Here is a 20,756-nt window from a genome sequence, read left to right as displayed (position 1 = left end):
GTAAATATTGAATCACATCTGTAGTTGGTCTAATGCAAGGTTTTGTATCTGTTTATTAATCAATTTGAGTGTTAATAAAATGGTAAATGGTAAAAATTGTGGATTACATTTTTTTTTTAATATGCTTGTTGTAGATTAAAAACAGTGACCTAGACAAAAAAAATTTAAATTAACAAAGCAGATATTTTAAGCAGTTTGGGATAGGTCGTGAATCTCATCCAAACAGGGTCTATAAAGAATACCTGTTTGTCCAAAGTCCAAACACGACTCCAAAGAGCTGGAAAGTTCTTGGTGTCAGCAAAAGGCTGGAGCGGAAATAAGTACTGCTGTGTGCTGGAGCCTCTCAGTTAAAGGTCATGACGCGGTTCCTCCTTAAACAAAGCGGACAAAGGGAGAGTTTAATTTTTGTCGTATACATAATTATAAAATCTATGAATACTGTAGTCCATGTTGAAACAAATGGGCTTTTGTACCAACCTTAGAAACATCTTAGAAACAAACATTTGACAATCAGGGGTGTCAAACCTAAGGGCCTAGGCCAAAGCAAGGACGCCAGATGGATCCAATCAGGCCTAAATGCTGGCCAAGGAAAAAAGATGATATTTTAAATGTGGGATGAACATGTACAACTTTGTATTCCTTTATATCAGTGGTTTCCAAACTTTTCACAGTCCCGTACTCCTTCAGACATTTAACCTAAAGTCGTATACCCTCTACCAGAGGTGAAAGTAATGGATTACAATTACTCATGTTACTGTAATTCAGTTGCTTTTGTGGGTATTTGTACTTTTTTGAATACATTTCAAAATCACTAATTTTACTTGTACTTCAATATGTTTTAAAAGAGGTAAATTAATTCATTACATTTCTACACTGAACCATTACTTAGTAAATTCTTATTTTTTGTGATTATTTGCATGGAGGCTCCAGACTACGGGTCCTTCTATATTCAGTTTCCAATGTCAAACCGTTTTTCATTTTCCTTCACATACCTCCTATGACAATTTGTGTGCCCCCAGGGGGTACCCATACCCTACGTTGGGAACCTCGGCTTTATATAATCATTGGACCTGCAAAATAAGTTAGTTCAGGGGCTGATTTATCACAACTGGGATCATAAATAGCTTCTAAATTATTTGAAAAATATGATGTCAATTCAGTCTCTTACATTTTTAAATAGCTACTGAATGATCACAGAATTAATAGACTATGGTGCAAAGTATTTACCGTAGTCACAGATATCTGAAATGTTTGAGTTTACCTGAAGCTGGATTTGGTCTACAGTTCTTCCCTTGGGTTAATATTTAAAATTTCATTATTATCCTGCAGGATTTTCATCAATTTGACACATTCAGGATGAGATTCTTATGTGGTCTTTGAGTTTATAGTTTGACCCCCTGAGGTGAAGAAGCTTCTCCACAAGATGTCACTATGTAGCTTGTGCATGATCCACCACCCAGAACCAGAACGGGATCAACGTCATTACGCACGAATATTTGAAATAGTAACAGCTACTTTGGTATGATTTAGTGAGAAAAATAAAGAATATTAAACAATTCCCTCGTTGATTTGTCTAATCTATCTTTCGGTTGCCCCACTATGATGTAGTTTACTGTTGTCAAAGATGTTTATATTGTGGAGAGCATGTTGGCCCGTGCACGCAGAGGTGCTATAATTCCCTGTGCCAAGCTTTATGACGAGTGCGCGCACACACACACACACACACACACACACACACACACACACACACACACACACAGCACAAGTCCAGTAGCCTAGTAAGAGGCGAACGCACACACTCTTTACTAAAGGTCATGTAGGCAGCAGGACTGGACCAAACTGGGATTATGTGAGCTTGGTCAATGCGCATCACATCACTCTGCTCCTGTTCATGAGGAGAATGAGAACCTGAGCTGATTATTCCAGGAAACCAGACTTCCATGAGCCACAAACAGGAGATAGACAATGTTCTCCCCAGAACCAAAGGAAGGCACAGGAGGGGACACTGGACGGTGCTACAGCGGAGAGGCCAACACCAGGGTCGGGGACGCGCGGCTGGTGTGCGCCCTGGACATAGAGATGACAAACCTTCACAGCGAGCCCCAGGTGGACTGTGTGAACTGCGATGGGTTGATAGGTGGTGGAAGCTGTGGGGGATCTGCGGAGGTCTCTGTGCCGCTGTCTGTGCCAGGGAGGCGGACAGCTCACATGGAGGGAGAGAACCTGTACAGACTGCGGGACAGAAAGCTTCTGATAGAGGACAGAAAGCGGATCTCTGCGCTGGCGTTGGGTGCAGCTCTGCTGGGAATCCTGTTTATGATCATCCACGCCGAAATATGTCCATTTGTGTATAAAAAGGTAGGCAACAACAAAACTCATGAAATGAGCTAAAACAGGGCTCTCAGACTCGTTTTAGTTCAGGGTCCAAATATGGAGCAGACGCAGATTATATAGGAGGGGAAAACCAGCAATGTCATTATGATTGTGCCCTAGTTTGCACTTTAAATGATTTAAAAGTATAGTGCAGTGTTTTTCAACCTTGTGGGGTCGCCTGGAATTAGTGATTAAAATATATATATTAATGTTTTTTATTTTATTATTATTATTATTTTTCCTACAATATTAAACAACTGTATTCTGTACGTTCACTTTCTCAAATATAAATCTAGTTAAAATAACATGCAGTATAAAAAAAGGGGAAGAGGAAGGAATAATTACAAAATATACAGTATAAAAATATCTGAGCTGGTGCATCTTGTCACTTGGTGCACTAATCCTCTGTATTTGTTACAAAGTAGGACACACTTCAACAAAAACTGATAATAGACATTTGGGATCAAGATCCAAAAAAAGGTTTGGAACCACTGGTATAGTGTGTAAAGTATAAGGCACTGAAAATAATTCCTGCAATAAGTGACAGATATCAGTCAAAGCAGGACCTTCACTTACATGTCCTTGATTTTAAATTTTTAAATTGATAGATTTTATAAAAAAAATTAAAAAATTTAATTTGGCGAAATCGTTTGCACATTAAAAAAAAAAATCAAGGATCGAGCAAGGTTTTCTCAACAATTTCAGAATAAAAAGGACTGTGATGTAATGTGATATAAGCATGGGAAAACTGTGAGGCTCTGCAAATATTGTGGACTTTCATTGAATTTCTTTATTCTTTATTATTGGCTAATTTACGCCATGAGTCATGTTTTCCACTTTGTTTTTACTTTCTGCCGAGGGCTGAAATTGATGCTCTAAAGGGCTGGATTTGGCCCCCGCGCCTTGAGTTTGACACATGTGATCGAAGACAGCAAACTTTTAAAAACTCACTCACAGGTTGTCTATATCTATCATGTAGGGTTTCCATGATGTTATCCTCACTGAACAGCCTGCATGTCCACTTGTAAATCATTATCATTATCTCATTTTACATCATCTTTTTTTATACAAAATATACAAGGGGTTGCCAAAGTGTTGAGCACAGCAGTTTTTTCGAGTACTTAAAATTAGAGGATATATTGATAAACTCTAAATTCCATTAGTTAACTCAGACTCGGTCAAAGGAAACATAAAAAAAAAAAACGACTTAATGCATTATTTTAACTATAGGCAACCATCCAAATAAAAATGGTAGTTTTTGGAAAAAGGTTTCTGAAAAAGCTGCTTAGTTATGTCCCCTAAAACAGCCACAACTATTGTCAACTTTAGAAATAGGGTTATATAATGACACTACTTCCTTCTTGACTAGTCTGTTATCAAATGGAAGTGATGATTAATCTAAAGTAGCTAGGGATTTGAGCTGAATAAACATGGAATTTTATTCTGTCACTTTGATTACTTTTGGCCAACAAAGTGTTTTTTTTTTTTTTTTTTGAGAATCCAGGACTGGAAACCACAGAATCTGGCAACACTGTCCAGGATTTGGACGTGTCTAAAAAGCATCTCTAAAATGACATGTCATCGTCTCTTCTTCATCACTTTGTATTGATCATAAACATTAACAATCTTTTCCTTTTTGGTGACAACTGTACAATGTCACATATGGACATTTAGTCATCGGAACTAAGAGTTGACAGATAAAGCACCTGTTAGAATTTGCCCATGTGAGGATTTAGCTGCAGATTTGCAACATGAAACAAGCCCACATCACTCAATGAATGGACAAACAAAAGTAATGACTTTTTTGTTATAAATTTTGACTTTTTTTTCTATTGCACAGCCTGGTATTCTTTGGCATTCATGTTTGAAGCAATACCATTTATTGCAACATGTTGCAAAGGTAGTAAGACATGTTGTTTAAGCCGAGCACACAGTATATGGGGTTTGATTTAGGATTTTCCCTGGTTCAAACATAGTGATACAAACTTGAACCACAGTGAGAGTAAGGGGAATACAGCCTTCTTTTAGGATAATGACACCGCCAAGGATATAATATTTTCACTGGTGTTTATTTGTTTGTTAGTTTGTTAGCAAAATTACTTCACCAGTATTAAACAGATTTTGACACAATTTTAACCAAAAATAGACCTTACACCGTAGAAGATTCCATAATATTTTGTAGGAGATCCAGGTCAACATACTGATCCTAGATCTGTTTAAAAAAAAAAAAAATCTATCTCTCATCATTGGCAGAATTTCATAAATTAATATTAGCTTGATCTTTATGGGGAGAACAATTTTGACATCATTGCGCCCTAGTTTTCAATATAGGGTTAAATTCACTTGAAATTTTTTTGACTTTGTTACCAATTTTTGTGTAATTTAGAGGAATTTTGTGGAATTGTTTGTGAACAATTGCAAGATTTGTGAGAGAAAACATTTATTTCTACAGTTTGCAATTAAAAACGACTGTTCATGTGATGTGAACAAAGGGAAAATGCAATCATTAAATTGGTGAATTTGAGATATCTACAACTGGATTATTTGGTAATTTACACAATAATTCATGTTTTCTCTTTCATTTCTACTCTCTCCTGTGGGCCGAAATGGATGTTTTAAAGGGCCGGATTTGGCCCCCGGGCCTGCCCTTGAGTGTGACATGTGCTTTAAAGTGTGAATGATTACGGGACCATGATCCAGATAACTTCCAATATCTGGCAAAGAAGATATTTGGAGCTTGGCAGAGGTTTGTTGTTGTTGCTCTTGTTTCAAATCCTTTTATAGTTCAACACTCTCTTTCATCATTGTACAGCAGCCGTTCATCTTTTTTGAAAAAGCCCAGAGTTTTAACTTTGACATGAAGAAGATAATTCGACCTTTTGCATAAATAATACATGCTCGTCATAATTTGGTTTATTTTCCCAAAAAACTTAGTAAGTGGTTAAAATCAGTGGAGGAAAATCACATTCAAATGCCTGTCTGCTGCCACAACAATCTTCTTGATTAGCTCGGAGTGCAGACACATTCCCCACGTCGCACTATAACAATGTCTGCACCTGGGCTCTGAACCCCCTGACCCACTGATTACTTTTTCCACTTGAAGATTCACTGTTCCTTCGCTCAGCCTCATGGCATTGACATGCAGATCTCAACGGATAACAATCCCACTGCACACAATCCAAAATCTATTAACTTTCCCCTTGTTTCAATCAGTAAAACGCCTTTCCACATGTGGAAAAAGTTCTCATGCATGCCCCAAAACATTGGACCACCTCCGCGCAGAAAGTCACTGATTGATTACAGTGTCTAAAAGCTCTACACTCACAAACCACATTGGCCCTATACTGCTATGACAATGTAGCTGCTTTACTGTAAATTTGTAAAAGAGAAAAAGCACAATATTCCAGTGTGGAAATGTGAACCAAGAGCAGGTGTTGCCTCACTGCTCCTCACAACAGGCACCAGGTTTGGTGCCATGGAAATGCTGATGCCCTGGAAAAGCTTCTGCTGTAAAAGTGTACTATTTTTTGGAGAGACTGCGTTGCCACTTTCATGTATTCACTTCGAGCGTTCAAGTATTCTGTCAAATATTTGCAAGCCGTGATTTTTAACCGGGATGTTTTGACCTTCAGTATTTATTTACACACTTGTGTGGTTTTTGTGTGTTTTTCAAAACTATTTTAAGTGCAGTGCTGCATGTTTTACAGTTCTTCCCTGAAAGTTACTACTTGTCCACCAAGTTGTATACATGCATACCTTTTCAACCGTAATGCACAAAAACAAGCCGAGTTATGGAGCCTTTTTCCACATTCACCTCTTCCTCTACAGCGAGATTGTTAACAGTACTGGAGGCTATCTTTCCACACCATTTAGTGTATAATTGTAGTGTTTGCATGACCACTCTTTAAGTCTCAGTGTCCTGATTCGAATGTGCCACTGCCTGTTTAGTTTTTTTATTCTTTGTGCATAGTATTGGAATTTGTGAACCAGAAGTGAAACAGAAGAAAGTAAAACCACAGTGGCTGGCATGTAAAGACTCTTAGTAAATTTCATGACATGAAGTTTGAAACGTGGTCATTCATTTGTTACAGAAACTGTAAACCAAAGTATCTTTTTTTGCTTTGGGTTTGGTTCGTTGCCTTTTAATTTGTTAGCAAAGTCTCAGATGGCTCGTTCTGCTGACATAGCTCATTGTTCAAGACCAACATATGAAAATGGATCCACGCTAAGGTTAACCCACATTACGTTGAGCAAGTTAAACAGATGTTTCCAACAGGATAATGTTACCCAAACTGTCTTTTAATGACCTTGGGAATTATGTTTGTGTGGTGAAATACTGAGCTTTTGAAATAATCCTCAATGCAACGCAGACGTAATGTGAATATTACGACAGAAACTGTGGGAATACAAAAAAGTGTCCAGACAACGCACTCTACAGCAGAGATGGGCAACTTCTATCAGAGCGAGGGCCACAAAAATGTGATTGTCTGATCTGAGGGACACATTATCAACATTCATGTCAGCATTTAGAACAAAGACCAATCTGACCATTAACACTTCATAGTATTGAGTTTTTAGACATTTTGTGTGTTTTTAATTTATTTTGTCTATTTTCTTGTCAATATGGCAATTTTTTTTGTCCTTTTGGGTGTTTTTTGGATCATTATGTATTATTTCTTGCATTATTGTTGTCATTTTTTTGTAGTTTTCTGTCTTTTTGGGCAATTTTGTTAGAATTTTGTGTGTCTTAGAAGTCTTTGTGTATATGTTGTTGTTTTTGTAGTCATTTTATGTTGAAGTGGTTGTTTAGTGTGTCTTTGTTATCATTTTGTGTACTTTAGTAGACATTTTGCTGTTGTTTTCTGTGTTTTCTGGAGTTTTGTGTGTTATGTTGGGCTTCATATAGCTTCCAAACTCATGAATTACAATTTTGTTTTGGGGGCCGCACAAAATTAGACCGAAGTTTGTAAAACTACTTTAAACTACTTTTTACTTGAATTATTTTAGTTTTTTAAATGAATGGAAGTGCTTGAATCTTGGCAAAATAGGTATCATCAAATTTCATGTCAAGGATCAAACTATCACAAAGTGTGCTCATGTGTTTTAACTGTCACTTCCTCATGTTTACAAAAAGAGACACATTTTTCCCTTTGGTGATGAAAAATAATCATTATTTTTAAACATTGATACCTCAATCTAAAATAGGACTTTTCCCTCAAAACACACTTCATTGTTCTTGTGGAAATCACATGAAATGACCTCCTGCATCAGCGCAATATTCACTCAAACTCACTATATTAAACAGGCGAAAAAAGAAAAACAACTTCATTCCTGATTTTGATGCTCATTCACATGTTTGGATTTTAACGAATTCCAATGTAACTGCCTATGAAATTTAATCTATATTTTAATGTCTGAACTTGAATTCCTTTTTTTATCAAATAAAAACTAGAGTGGAAAATGTGGGTATATGTTGGTGGATGCTTTGGAGTTCAGGGATAAAACTTAAAGGCCTGATATAGTTGCAGACCATTTGGTTTTTAATGAAGAACGAGAAGCAGGTATGTTAATACAAGAGGTGCAAAAACAAACAAATCTAAACTGAAACTAAAGTAGCCACTACTTTTATCTGGATCAGTGATCCTGATTCTGGTACTATGATCATTCACACTTTAGTATCAATACTATAGGTCCAGATGTATGGGAAGGGGCCATTTTTTTTAGAAAAAGTGCAATGAAATATGCATCCTGGATCCGATCCGGATGAACCTTGGTGGGATGAATTGGGAGCCAACTAACTGAGTCAAATTTCATATATTGATTAATTTTGCCAATGATGAGAGACAGGGATTTTTCAATTTTTCAATCTAATCCAAAATCACTATTTTGATCGGGATCCCCTCCAAAATGTTCTGAAATCTTCCAAAGCGCAAGGTATATCCTTGGTTAAAATGTTGTCAAAATCCGTTCTAATATGAAAAATAATAATAAAAAAGTTTTTTTTAAACCATCTCTTTCCTCTTGTTTTTCCCAGGGCTCACACATTGCTTTAATCCTCAACTGTCTCATCAGCCTGTCCACTGGATGTCTCCTCATTCTTATTATAGCTTTCCATTATAAAGACATCAGGGTGAGTTTTTCCTTAAAGATGAATTTGTGTGTTTATAGTGTATATATTAATTACCCAAAAGGCTGTTTGTTTCCATCATGTTTGTAACTCAGTGTTTGTTTGAAGTGTTTGTGGATGAAGTGATCAATGACTTTTGATCATGTTGTTACTGTATATTTAAACACCCCTGGGTTTGAAGTCTCCCCCTTTAGGTTGTATGCGTGTGATACGATACAGTCGACTCCAAGTGTGCAGAGGAGATAAGTGAAGGAAAGTTCAGGGTGGAGATGAAAACAGAGTCAATATGCAAGGACGGCAATAGAGCTTTAAAAGCTGACTACAGATGACAGTCGAAACATCCCTTTTCCTTTGTGTGTGCCTTTTTCACTTTGCCATAAAAGTCAGAAGAAATGTGCCCATGAAAAGGAACAGAAACAAGAGGGTTTGAAAATGAAAATGAATGAATGAATTATAATAGAGTTTCTTGGAGAGAATGGGAAGAAGAACATGAACACAAATGGGGAAGTTTCTGACTTTGATGACTTAATGAAAAGATGATGGAACATCAAAAAATGTTTTGGATGAGTGATGATTGTTAACTGTTTAATGTGAGTGTTGTACCATTTCACCCTGTGCTGTTTTGATCTGTTTTCATTTGAGCTTCCTAACTGTCGTCTCCATTTCTAAATATGGTTCTTGTATTTTCCAGCTGTTCATTATCGATCACAACCAGGTGGACTGGCACATCGCCATGACCAGCCACAGGATCCTTATAATCACCCTGGAGCTGTTGGTGTGTGTCATCCATCCTGTGGGCTCATACTGGGAAATGGCCATCCATGTCAACTCTTCTTCTTTTTCTTCTTCTCCGCTTTGTGCCTCCCATCATGACAGCAAGCCCTTGCAGAACTTGGAGCTGCTGTTATCAATGCTGATGTTCCTCCGCTTGTACTTGGTGCACAGAACCATCCTGCTGCACAGCAAAGTGCTGCTGAGCGCCTCCTACAGGAGCATTGGCTCGCTCAACAACATCAACTTCACCTTTCGCTTTGTTCTCAAGGTACTGATGAACAAACACCCGGCACGCACGCTGCTGGTCTTCATCCTCTTCTTCTGGCTCACAGCGTCCTGGATGCTAACTCTGTGTGAAAGGTAGGAATGTGGCAATAAATGGCTGACAGGTTATAGCTGCACAGGTTGTTGGGACTAGACCAATGGGACTACCTGTATAAATAAAATATCACTTCCATACAAGTCATACAAGGAATAACTAAGCACAGAAATGAAAAGACTGAGCTTCAAATTTAAACTGTACAGACTCTGGCTGCGTCCCAATAGTCCCTCCTATCTCCTTTCCTATCCACTTTTATTTAATCCTAGGAAGTGTTTAAGTGGCGGCCATGATAAGGAGTGTTCCAATTTTCTAAAAGCTAAGGAAAGGAGGCTCAATGCTTCCTTTATAACCTCCTTTAGCCTAGGAATCACTGATGCATCCTTTACCAAAAGGGTACAGATAATGCTGACCCACAATTTTTTGCAACAACAATTTTTTGCAACAACAACATTTAGCGCTCACGGAAACTCACAAAGGCTGAAAAAGGATAAAGATTATGTAAATTACCAATGCAATAATATGCCTTGAACAACTTTAAAATCATCTAAAACCCATATTTTACAATATGCAAGCCACATTATCAGATTATAAATGACGTAAAACAGAGCACTCTGTTGTTCAAGAGACATTTTTAGCCACATGATGTTTTATTCAACATATTTCATTCACTTAGGAATGATTTGTGTGTATGCATGCAACGTTATGTGGGTCAATATCTTGCATGAATGTAACAATTTCATAAAATCATACTTATTTTGGATTAATGTTGATTTCTGAGTGGAAGGTGAGTGTGAGCAACCATTCTCAATGTGGCATTCTTTTAGTTTCACTTTTGTTCCTTGTAGCCTGGTAGCCTCTTTTCCTTTGATTTCCATTCAAACCTTGTGATATTTGAGATTATATAAGCGGAAAGTGTTACAAATCGCTTTAAGTAGTCCATTTTCGGAAATTTGTAGTTTTTTCATCACAGCAGACGTCACTAACCTTTCCCTTCTTCGGATTATTACGTCACCTAGTGGAAGTGTGTCTGATTGTCAAAACAACGTGATGGACTTTCCTTAACTTCATTTGGAAGCTTCCTAACACCTTTCCTTAATCCTGCGATGTCATCCACGGGGTTACGGAAAAGTGTATGGGAAAGGAGATAGGAGGGACTATTCGGACACAGCCAGAGTCTTTTATTACCTCTCTAATGACAATCCAAAAAAGAGTAGTAAAGAAAAATAGAAAGAATCATGAATAAAGTCATTCTGTACTACTGTAAATTACCTTGTTTTTCACTATATACAGTAGGGCATTATGGGATACTTCTCCAGAATATTTACATTTTAAGCAGCTTTTTATGACAAATATATTTCTCATAATTACTTCATCACTCCTATATTAGCAACTAATTTGTCAGATTGCAAAGGAATAAGAAGGATTACTTGTGTGATGGAATGCGGTCGTTCGTTGAAGCATTTCTTTACATGTTTACCCCAAACATTTCCAGCATTGCTTGTTCTTACTACATTAAATGTTGATGCGTCACTATAGTGTTTAAACCACTTCATAAAATGGTAAAACAATATAACATTTTTAAACTAAAGCTGCACATGTGTTGAACACAGCAGTGAGGGGATTAATGGGACAGTAACTATGTGTGTGTGTGTGTGTGTGTGTGTGTGTGAGGATATTTTGAGTCCTGGCTCCGAGACATTACCTGAACTTTTTATTGGAATGCTGTATGTTTACTTTCCACAGCAATCACGCACTCATTAGTCTCCGGTCATTCACATTTTCTTTTGTCATTTTTTGTCTTGACCTTTACCCACAGTTGCTTATCATGAACTGAGCAAATACGTGACTGCCAAAGTCACATCCATCATTTTTTCCAGTCAAGTAGAAATTAGGAGAACATCTGCGTTGCTACAAATACCAGTACTCGTATTTCCCAGGTTTCTAACTCATGCTGCCTTGTTTCTTCAATCCTCCGCTCGCCTCTTCATCCATGTGTATTGTTAAACCAGAGATTTGTTCTGTGTATAACATTTCCACTTAAACTTTGATGGTCAATTTGACTTTGCTTTTCAAAATGAATTTCCAATCGCTGATTTCACAAGTGTGAGCCAAATGTTCACCTGAGCCTCTACAGTCTGATTTACTGTTTGGATAGTTCGAGATCGTTAGTTCATCTCACTCGTAATGAGTTTCTACCGTTCCATTTCTTTATAATGTGTGTTTTGACTTGTTGGAGTTGATGGTGGTCTAATGGTTAAGGCAAAACAAGCAAGGCAAATGTATTTGTACAGCGCCTCACGTACACACGGTAATTCAATGTGCTTTACATGATTGAAAAGTGCAAAAGAAAAGATTGAACAGTTTAAAAATAATAAGAGCATTGAAATCAGCTGAAAAACATTAATATCAGCAGTAAAACATGAAATCAACAATAATATGATTATTTAATCTCCCTCTCAGTCATACGCAGTAGAGAAAGAGGGTGTCATCAATGCCAAAAACAAACTGTTCTTATGATTTATCCTGTTACATAAGTGTAAATATAATAAAAATATCAGTGACAGTGAAGAACACTAATGACACATGTGGGTCGAAGCAGGTGCACACCTGTTTGTAATATTTCCATGATGCGACAGCTGAAAATGATGCAGTTATAAGGTACAAAATTAAAAAATAATTGTCTACCAGAGTGGATGGTTAATTTTGTGGTGGGGCAGGCAATGTTGAAACGTACCTTTACATAAGCATAAATATACTTTTTTATTTAGCCAAATTTACAGTTGATCGATAACCCATTAAAAATAGATGAACTGCAAGAATAATTAAAATTTTAAAATCTGTAATAGTTTTTTTACAACTTTAAAGAAAATCCACCTCAGAATAAGCACAAATGTATGTGCAAAACACTGCCTCCTAAATAGAGACACAGCTGCTGCCTGCCCACATATGGGATATTAAATGTCAGATCAGCCAATGCTGAAAACATACACACACAAAAAAATAATCATGAGATAATTTGAGTTCTGCCCCTCTTCCCACAGGAAGACCCAGGCCTCCACAGGCTACATGGACACAGCCCTGTGGCTCATAGCCATCACCTTCCTGACTGTAGGCTATGGCGACGTGGCACCAAACACCAGCTGTGGGAAGGGGGTGTGCCTCTTCACCGGAGTCATGGTAAATCAGTGAATTTCCTTCTTTAGAAAATTAAATGCAACAGAAATGCAAACGTTGTGAAGGACTTAACACATTGTGCACATTGAGACATACAAAACACATGCTCTGTTTGTTAGGCACAGGGACGTCTTATCTTCTCTATCTTTGTGTAACTCATGTATTTGTTACAACCGAAACCACCATGAGCAAATTCAGCCTGTTCCCTCAGCAAATCAAACAGGACGTTCTGTTGAAGCTGTAACTTTGTGTCAGTTACTTTAGTCCATGCTCAGGTTATAATTGTTGCTACTTTACTTTGACCCAATGATCTCACAGATAAGCTAAGTATCTTTTCCTCTGCTGGGCTGTATTTTCTTCTGTTGTAATGATTTTCCTTTGCCTGCACACTGTCCATAGCAACCCATGTTCTTACCCTACAGATATTTTCCAATTCCATCCATTTGTATTTCGAGCCATGAACTTTGACATGGCGCAGTTCTTTTACTTCACTATTTGCTGTTGTCTTTAGCTAATATGGGATGGTCTGTGCTAGCCAAAGTGTCCCAAATGCCTTTTTTTTTTGGTTTTTTAACACATGGTGGAGTTCAATCACAGCCGAATGTTGACGTTTGGTGGGACCTGGTTGTTATATCAGGTGACAACATTAAAAGCTTTGAGGGAAGAGACCTGTCAACATAATGTCAATGCACAAAATGTATGAAGTACAGTTTTTCAGTTAATTTCTTTTCCGATCAAAGCATGCCAGACAGAAAGTCGAGTCAGATTTAGAAGCTTCACATTTATGACATAGTGTGGTGATATTGTGTTGGCAGGGGAGGTTTGCTACAGTTGGAAATGACATTGGAGATAAAAGAGAAAGGGTCGAAAAAAACCAACAATTAGTCACTGAAACTGAGGAGTGGCTGCATGTCTCATAAGCTGAAATGAGATAAGAGTTAGTGGCATAGTTTGAGATGTAGGCACATGTCCTGCTCAGACACCTTTGTGACAGACTGGAAAACAGTCATTCCAACCCCCACCACCCACACCCCTCCCCCCATTCTTTCTATCCATCTTGTTTTCATAAAAAAAAAAAAATCCCCCTTTTATGGGAAAACTTTCCACCATATCCATTTTTAGGTGGTTTATTGCCTTTGGCACCACTACAACACACGGGTGTGCCAACCTGTGCTGATGGTTTGGAAAAAAGGCAAATTTCCTACTCCCATCAGAGCAGCTCTGGGAGCGTGTGACTGAGGGATGCTCACACCTGTGAAAAGAGAAAATGCTAACATTGTTAGCCCTTTTTCCTGAAGTTACAGCCGTGTTTAGGGTTTGATGTATTCTATCATTGTGTGTGAAAAGAATTCCTCATAGACGATGTGATAGTATATATTTGGTAGCATCAGATGTGAGAGATAAATATGTACTGAACAACAGTCTATAAATGTTCTTCTGTCCATGCTTGAACTTTTCTCTCTCTCTTTTTATCTTTTTAATGCAAGTCGTAAAGAGGAAAACAGGTAAACTGGTCAACTATTCAAATTGCTATGAGGCTCAGTTTCTCTTTGTGTGGTTAAGGTTATCTCTGTATCCTATTTGAATATTCATCCTGATTCTGCAGCTCACAGTCCATAAAGTTATTCTCAAAGGGGAAAAAAACATCTAAAAATAACTTTGTGTTGGTAGATGAAACCCATTTAAGGAATAATGTTAAATTTGGAGTTTTCTGAATAACTTGGTGCCTTCCCTGGGACTCTCTCAGTTTATGCATTGGACACTTTGCTAACAGCAGTGTGTATGTGTTGGCTTTCAGGGTGTAGCCTGCACAGCCATGCTAGTTGCAATCGTTACAGAGAAGCTGGCTCTGAACAAAGGAGAGAAGCACGTGCACTTCTTCATGCTTGACATCCAGATTTCTAAACGGGTAAGAGCTTTTCAATATCATCAACATAACAGCATGAACTTTATATATTTTGCAGCAGTTGCATGGCATGCATCGCAAATATGACAATGAAATGTGTGGCCTTGTCTTAAAATATATATTTTTAAGTCTCCATTATCCTTAAATAGGTTGTAATGCTTCAGAAACACAATTGAGTGGGTAGATGTTTGACAACGTTGAATTTGTTTAACTGTGATAACTTCTCAAACGCACTTTTATATTTCTGGTTTTATTCTGTAAACATTCCTTGCCTACACCTTAGGCATGGTGTAAAATGTTACACTTATATGTAATATAAACCATTTGATATTCATGTCCATGCGTGGAAAACACATAAAACAATACTATTCCGTTCTTTTGTCCCTCTCCTCACATGAATGATATAATTGGCTGTTTTGATACAGCATTTAAGAGCCCAAAATGGTTATTTTTTATTACCGTAATAGGTGGAGTGGAAATAACATGCAAATCTATTGTATACATTGTTTCTGCTTCTACATCATTGCAAGACCAAAAAAAATTGCAATAAAGCTCCTCAAAGCAGATTTTTAAACCCATTTAAAGGATTTAAGATGACCTAATCCTGCCCAAAGTCTCCATTACGTGACTTTGCATCAGACCCAGTGGTGGATATAACCACAAAAAGTAATATACGGTTGCACTTTGCTGTCAACCCACACACATCTAGTCCAATTTTTGGGGGGATTTGTCATATCTATCTGTTTCTTTTGTATTTTACAACAAACCACATCTCTTTAATGCTGTTGGGACTGCAACCTTTTTAGATGGACCACAGAAAGAAAAACCATCTCCCTTTGGCAGTAGAGTCGTGAGAAATCCCATTTTTACATTTGAGAGCTAACTATTTTTGAGAAGATTGGTCTTAATATTGTACGCTCTTTTTTGTTGAACAGTTGTAAATTAAGTTGATTCATATAAGATCAGGATTTTATGCAATTTTACATGAAGGTTTGGCTTTTATTTAATTGATAATACTTATGTTGCTTTAGAAAAATAAACATCTGCTTATAGTGTGGGAAAAGTTAAATGTGATATGGAAAACTTCTTAGTGCATGGCCTTCTGAAGGCACAAAGGAAATAATCTTATCTCTGTCAGGAAAGAAGCTTGTGTCAGTGCAGGACGGTGCAGTGAGCGACAGGAAGTGGCTCAAACTTACACGTGTGTTTGTGAGTGTGTGTGTGTGTAAAAGGTGCTCTTAATTCAATATCAGCGTATAAGCTTTAGCAGCTTTTGAGGCTTTGCTTGGAATAAGAATTAAGCCTATTGAATAATAGCCAACAATGTTTGTTTTTGAAATTTTTTTGTTTCCACGCTGATGAGCCAAACTGGAAGCCAAGGTGTGAGCTCGGGAGCGGAGCTGGAGCTGCTTCGGAGGATACAACCGTTTCCTTTCTCCTGGTGGCTGCATCCTGTTGCATGTTGCGTTTTTACGCCTTGAAAGTGCTTGTTTTAGTTTGTGTGCGTGTGTGTGCACGTGTCCTCCAGAGCTATCTGCAGGAGTCCTGGTTTACACTGATGGGAACAAGGGAAGAGACGTGGATGCAAACACTGACAGCTTCTATTAATAACTCTCACAACAGGGCCAAAGTGACTTATGGTTATTTGGGCAGGAAGACAACAGATAGGAATAGAATCAAAGAGAAATGTGTGAAAAGGTGATACTGGGGAGTATTTATGAAACTCTGGTAACACTCTCTGAGACAGTTTGGCCCAATAACTCCTTATCTGAAATCAGCTCTATAGAGTTAAGGTTTAGACTAAGTGGACTTGATCATTTAATCATAGAGTTTCTCTTCTTGGATTTCACTATTTAAAACACAAACAGTTGATTATCGTCATTTGATGGACAATACCTTGAAGGGTTTTTTTTGTTTTTGTTTTGCCAATCAGATTCGCCACGCTGCTGCCAACGTCCTCAGAGAGTGTTGGCTTCTGCACCGCACGAGTCTGACGAAGGCACATCGCGGTGAACACCGACGACACCAAAGATGCCTCCTGGAGGCCATCAGAGTGTGAGTGATAGTGATCACAGAGGACATCAGTGTGTTTGAGGAGTGGTTGAACGTTGCTTAACTTTTACAGACTTAATATCTATTTCCGAACAGTGGTGGTTCTAGACCAGTTTCACTCTTGACAAAAGAGTGCATTTGATTTAAGAATGACCAAGTAAGTATATTTTGTCTTAAGAATAACAATGAAACTTCACTCGTTTGAAAAGAGACAATGCTGTACAACACAAAATAAATCCCCTTTGGAAATTAAACACAAGTGCACATTTTGTTTCATTTTTACACATCTCTAGTTAAACAACATGTCAAATTATACACAACCTGTTGTATCACTTCTGATCACACTGATGCCTGCATGGTAGCAGCTAGCGAACTAAAGTTTTCTTGTTTGGTGTGGAGGGGGCCACATGTTTACACCTGACCCTGGCCCCTACCCAGAACCACCACCGTTTCTGAATAACATCAAATGCATCTTTTTATTCAAGGCTTACATGTTGTCAAGCAACTTAAAAGCATATATTTTTAATGATGTTTTGTAAAACCTCTCAAATATAGACTATTTTCCTTTTTTGAATGCTGTATTTTTATTCAAAGTGAGGCCCTCATCAGAGCACTAGTTGTTAGAAAAGGTGTAATTGTATGTGCAGCTATCTAACAACAGCATCACTGTGTGGAAGGGTTTCTCTTCCTGCTTTGAAATGGGCTGAACAATTATAAATACATATTGTGGAAACTATATGAGAAGGGGAACTTCCACACTTAAGACAAAGGAACAGTACATTAAAAATCTTCACATATATGTTTAAATAAACACATTAACGTTTTATAGCTCTTTAATAAAGTCAGCAGGCCTCCCCTTCAGTTTTGTACCAAAACCGTGATATTTACTCCATCTGCTAATGTGGAATTCAAACTTCTGACTAGAACATTTCACTCACTAAACCATCAGAGAAACTTCATTTTCCTTAAAAAAGGATTAACGTTTTATAATTTGTCTCAGCGTGACATTTTGCTCAAAGATCGTTTAACCTCAGTTTTGTTGAAGTAATTCACCCTGCATGTCTGTTTCCTGCAGATTCCGGCATTTGCGCCTCAAACAAAGAAAGCTGAGGGATTACGTCAGTGAAATGGTGGACCTGCCAAAGGTAAATGAAACCATGGATGGAAGATTTCAAGCTACATCATTAAACATATTTCAGTGTTAATGTGTCAATTAAGAGCTGGATTATACATAATAAGTTTCCAAAAGGTTTTATTTCCTCAAATGCTTCTTGATATAAGTTATTCGTTGGCTTAAGAATGTTTTCTTTAAAGCTAAATATCCCCAAAAGAAAACAGAGAAAATGAAAAAAAAAATGGGTTCATTGTGCAAACTGCATAGAAATAAATATGAACTTTGAAATAAATTTAGTGGAAAAGAAGGAGGGAAGGGAACAGAATAGGGAAAATTAGTGGCTATATTTCACAAGCTGGTTATACTGGGAATCATAGATCAGGAACCAAAGTGAAAAAGCCTTTATTTAAGAGAAGAGAGAGAACAAAAAGAGGGGGGAGGAAGCAGAATACAAAAGTAAGAAGAATTGAGTATTCTTTATTCATCCCGCAGTGGGGAAATTTACTGACATGACCGCTCAATAAAAAGTGCAATAAAAAGACAACAGAAGGCAACACACAGAAAAACCAGAAAGACACGCGAAAAATAGTGCAATGAAGACAAATTGAAATGAACAATAAAATAAAAAAGCTATACATAAATATAAATAGAAAATATAATCCAAATGGAATATAGGATACAGATGGGGCAAGGAGATATATATACATATTTACAGACAGTACAATGCCCTAGACTGTTTTAGCAGTGGGGATGAATGACCTGCAGTAGCGCTCAGTCCTACACTGTGGGTGTTTGAGTCTAGGCAATGGCTATCCGCACAGTTGCCATATCAATATACCGACATACAATGCAGAGCCCCTCATTGACCATTTTACGTCACATGACAAAGACTAAACCTAACCCTAACCCTAACCCTATGACTCTACGTACGTGTACTTCGGTAAACGTACCAATAGCACTGGGGGTTGTCCGTACGGCAATCGTTCTAATAGACACTTTCTTGAGTCTACCACAAGAAGCATTTAACGCAGTGACGATAGTGACAGTGCAGTTGAAAATTTTCCCCAGGAATAAATATAAATATATAGCAGCAAAACTGGGACGAAAAGGTAAAAAAGGTTCAGGTGTTGTAACCATAGCCTACACTTTCTCAAATAGGAACGAAGCCTTTAGCAGGGTTTTAAAAGTAGAACCAGTTGTTGGCCTCCAATACTGAACCTGTGAGCTGGTGAGAGTAACAGATTACACGTACTCACGTTACTGTAATTGAGTTGCTTTTATGGGTACTTGTACTTTTTTGAGTATATTTCTAAATCAGTAATTTTACTTGTACTGAAGTATGTTTTAAAAGACGTAAAGTGATTTATTACATTTCTACACCGAACCGTTATTAAGTAAATTAATTGTTTTTTGTTTTAAAATGATCAACCGACATTGTGAAACTACAAGAAATGAAATGACCAGACAACAATCAAATGCATCACATCATAGCGCATCATTATAAATGTAGCTCGGAGCCTCGGATTTTTTTTTTTTTAAATTTTCATTGGTGTTATTTCATTTAAAAAATAATTTTATTTTATACAGATGCCTTTGTGTTGTGCAAGATATTGCTTCTTCCTTTTTAAGTGTATACATGAGACGTTGACTGTATGCAAGGAAATAAATCGTGGCAAGATTTATTACCAAAAATAAATGTGGGGGGTGTAAGTAACTACTAACTTTTACTTTAAGTACCATTTAATTGAGCTACTTTTTACTTGTACTTAAGTATTTCAATGTATGACTTACTTGTACTTGAATACAGTTTAAATCAGGTGACAGTACATCTACTTGAGTAGGATATATCATTTACAACTCTGCTCATAGCTGAATGGTCTGCCTTCCATTGGAGATTGTGCTTCTTACCTAATGCATCACACCCAGGAATAAAGTTAATTTAAGTTAATATTGTGCGATTTTTGCCTCCCTAACAATGGATACACAAATAAAATGTGTGTTTGTGTTGCATTGTGGTTTAAAACAGATGCAGATGATCATGTGTGACCTTAGTGCCAACTGGAATAACTCCTATAGGGAGCTGGAGCAGCGTATTCTCTCCATGGAGCAGAAGTTAGACGAGCTGACTCTCTGTTTCCAACAAACGTCCGAGCTGCTGTCAGAAGCACTGGCCCACCGTCACCACGCAGAGAACAGGTGAACGGCTACCAGTCGTAATGATGGGCTGGCTTTTAAGGAGACAGAAAATTGCTACTGTTATGAATCAATTTTAGTTCCAGCGATGTTCATTCTGTCTTCTCTTTGAACAGTATGTTAAGTTGAGGTTTGGATAATTCAGACAAGGTTTTTCAGGATTTTTTAATCTCCTGACATGTTTCGCCTGTCAACTGCCAGTCTTCGTCTTCAAATGAACTTGACCTTTTTAAATAAAGTCTTGTCCCTTTTCCGTAGGTGACATGGCAGCCAGCAGGAGTTGAGTGTTGCATTGACAGCAAGTGTTCATCTTCTCCACCCTGAGATAAAGGGCTCCTCTTGGATGACACACCCACACATTAAACATCTCCTCTCAGTGATTAGTGCAATAAACTCGAGCTCATTTCATGTAAAAAAAAAAAATCACTCTTAAAGAATATCCATTTGCTTTGGGAACAATCATAGTATTTGTGATAGTAAACAAGAACTATCGTCAATGGAAACATTATTTAACTTCCTTGTTCCTGTGGAATAAGATTTGTGCTAATTACAATAATAGAATGTTTGTTTTAGTTTGTAACTAAAATGTTGGGAGGATGAATAAAATGTAATACTTTAAAAGGTTAATAAAATTTCTAAAAACCATTAGATGCTTTGCTTTCATATGTTTTCTATCTCCAATTCATTTCTTGAGATTGACTAAACAGTCCACTAAAAGATT

General features: G+C 37.4%; 1 protein-coding gene across 2 annotated transcripts; it reads left to right on the top strand.

Annotated features, from left to right (window-relative positions):
• Window positions 1–1,766: 1,766 nt before the first annotated feature.
• On the top strand, window positions 1,767–20,434 carry kcnn4 (potassium intermediate/small conductance calcium-activated channel, subfamily N, member 4). Of its 2 annotated transcripts, XM_028470159.1 has the most exons (9): window positions 1,767–2,358; window positions 8,408–8,503; window positions 9,192–9,634; window positions 12,638–12,773; window positions 14,569–14,679; window positions 16,610–16,731; window positions 17,804–17,873; window positions 19,869–20,038; window positions 20,294–20,434. In XM_028470159.1, exons 1-9 carry the CDS (start codon window positions 1,966–1,968, stop codon window positions 20,295–20,297), a joined length of 1,545 nt encoding a protein of 514 aa, XP_028325960.1. In that variant the 5' UTR covers window positions 1,767–1,965; the 3' UTR covers window positions 20,298–20,434. The 2 variants fall into 2 exon arrangements, with proteins under 2 accessions (XP_028325960.1, XP_028325961.1); XM_028470160.1 differs by lacking the exon at window positions 19,869–20,038 and having other exon boundaries at window positions 20,294–20,389.
• Window positions 20,435–20,756: the final 322 nt, after the last annotated feature.

This window comes from Gouania willdenowi, chromosome 16 (genome assembly GCF_900634775.1).
Source record: "Gouania willdenowi chromosome 16, fGouWil2.1, whole genome shotgun sequence".
Taxonomy (NCBI): domain Eukaryota; kingdom Metazoa; phylum Chordata; class Actinopteri; order Blenniiformes; family Gobiesocidae; genus Gouania; species Gouania willdenowi.
The sequence above is the reverse complement of the archived record's forward strand: the minus strand, read 5'-3'. Positions and strand labels throughout refer to the sequence as shown.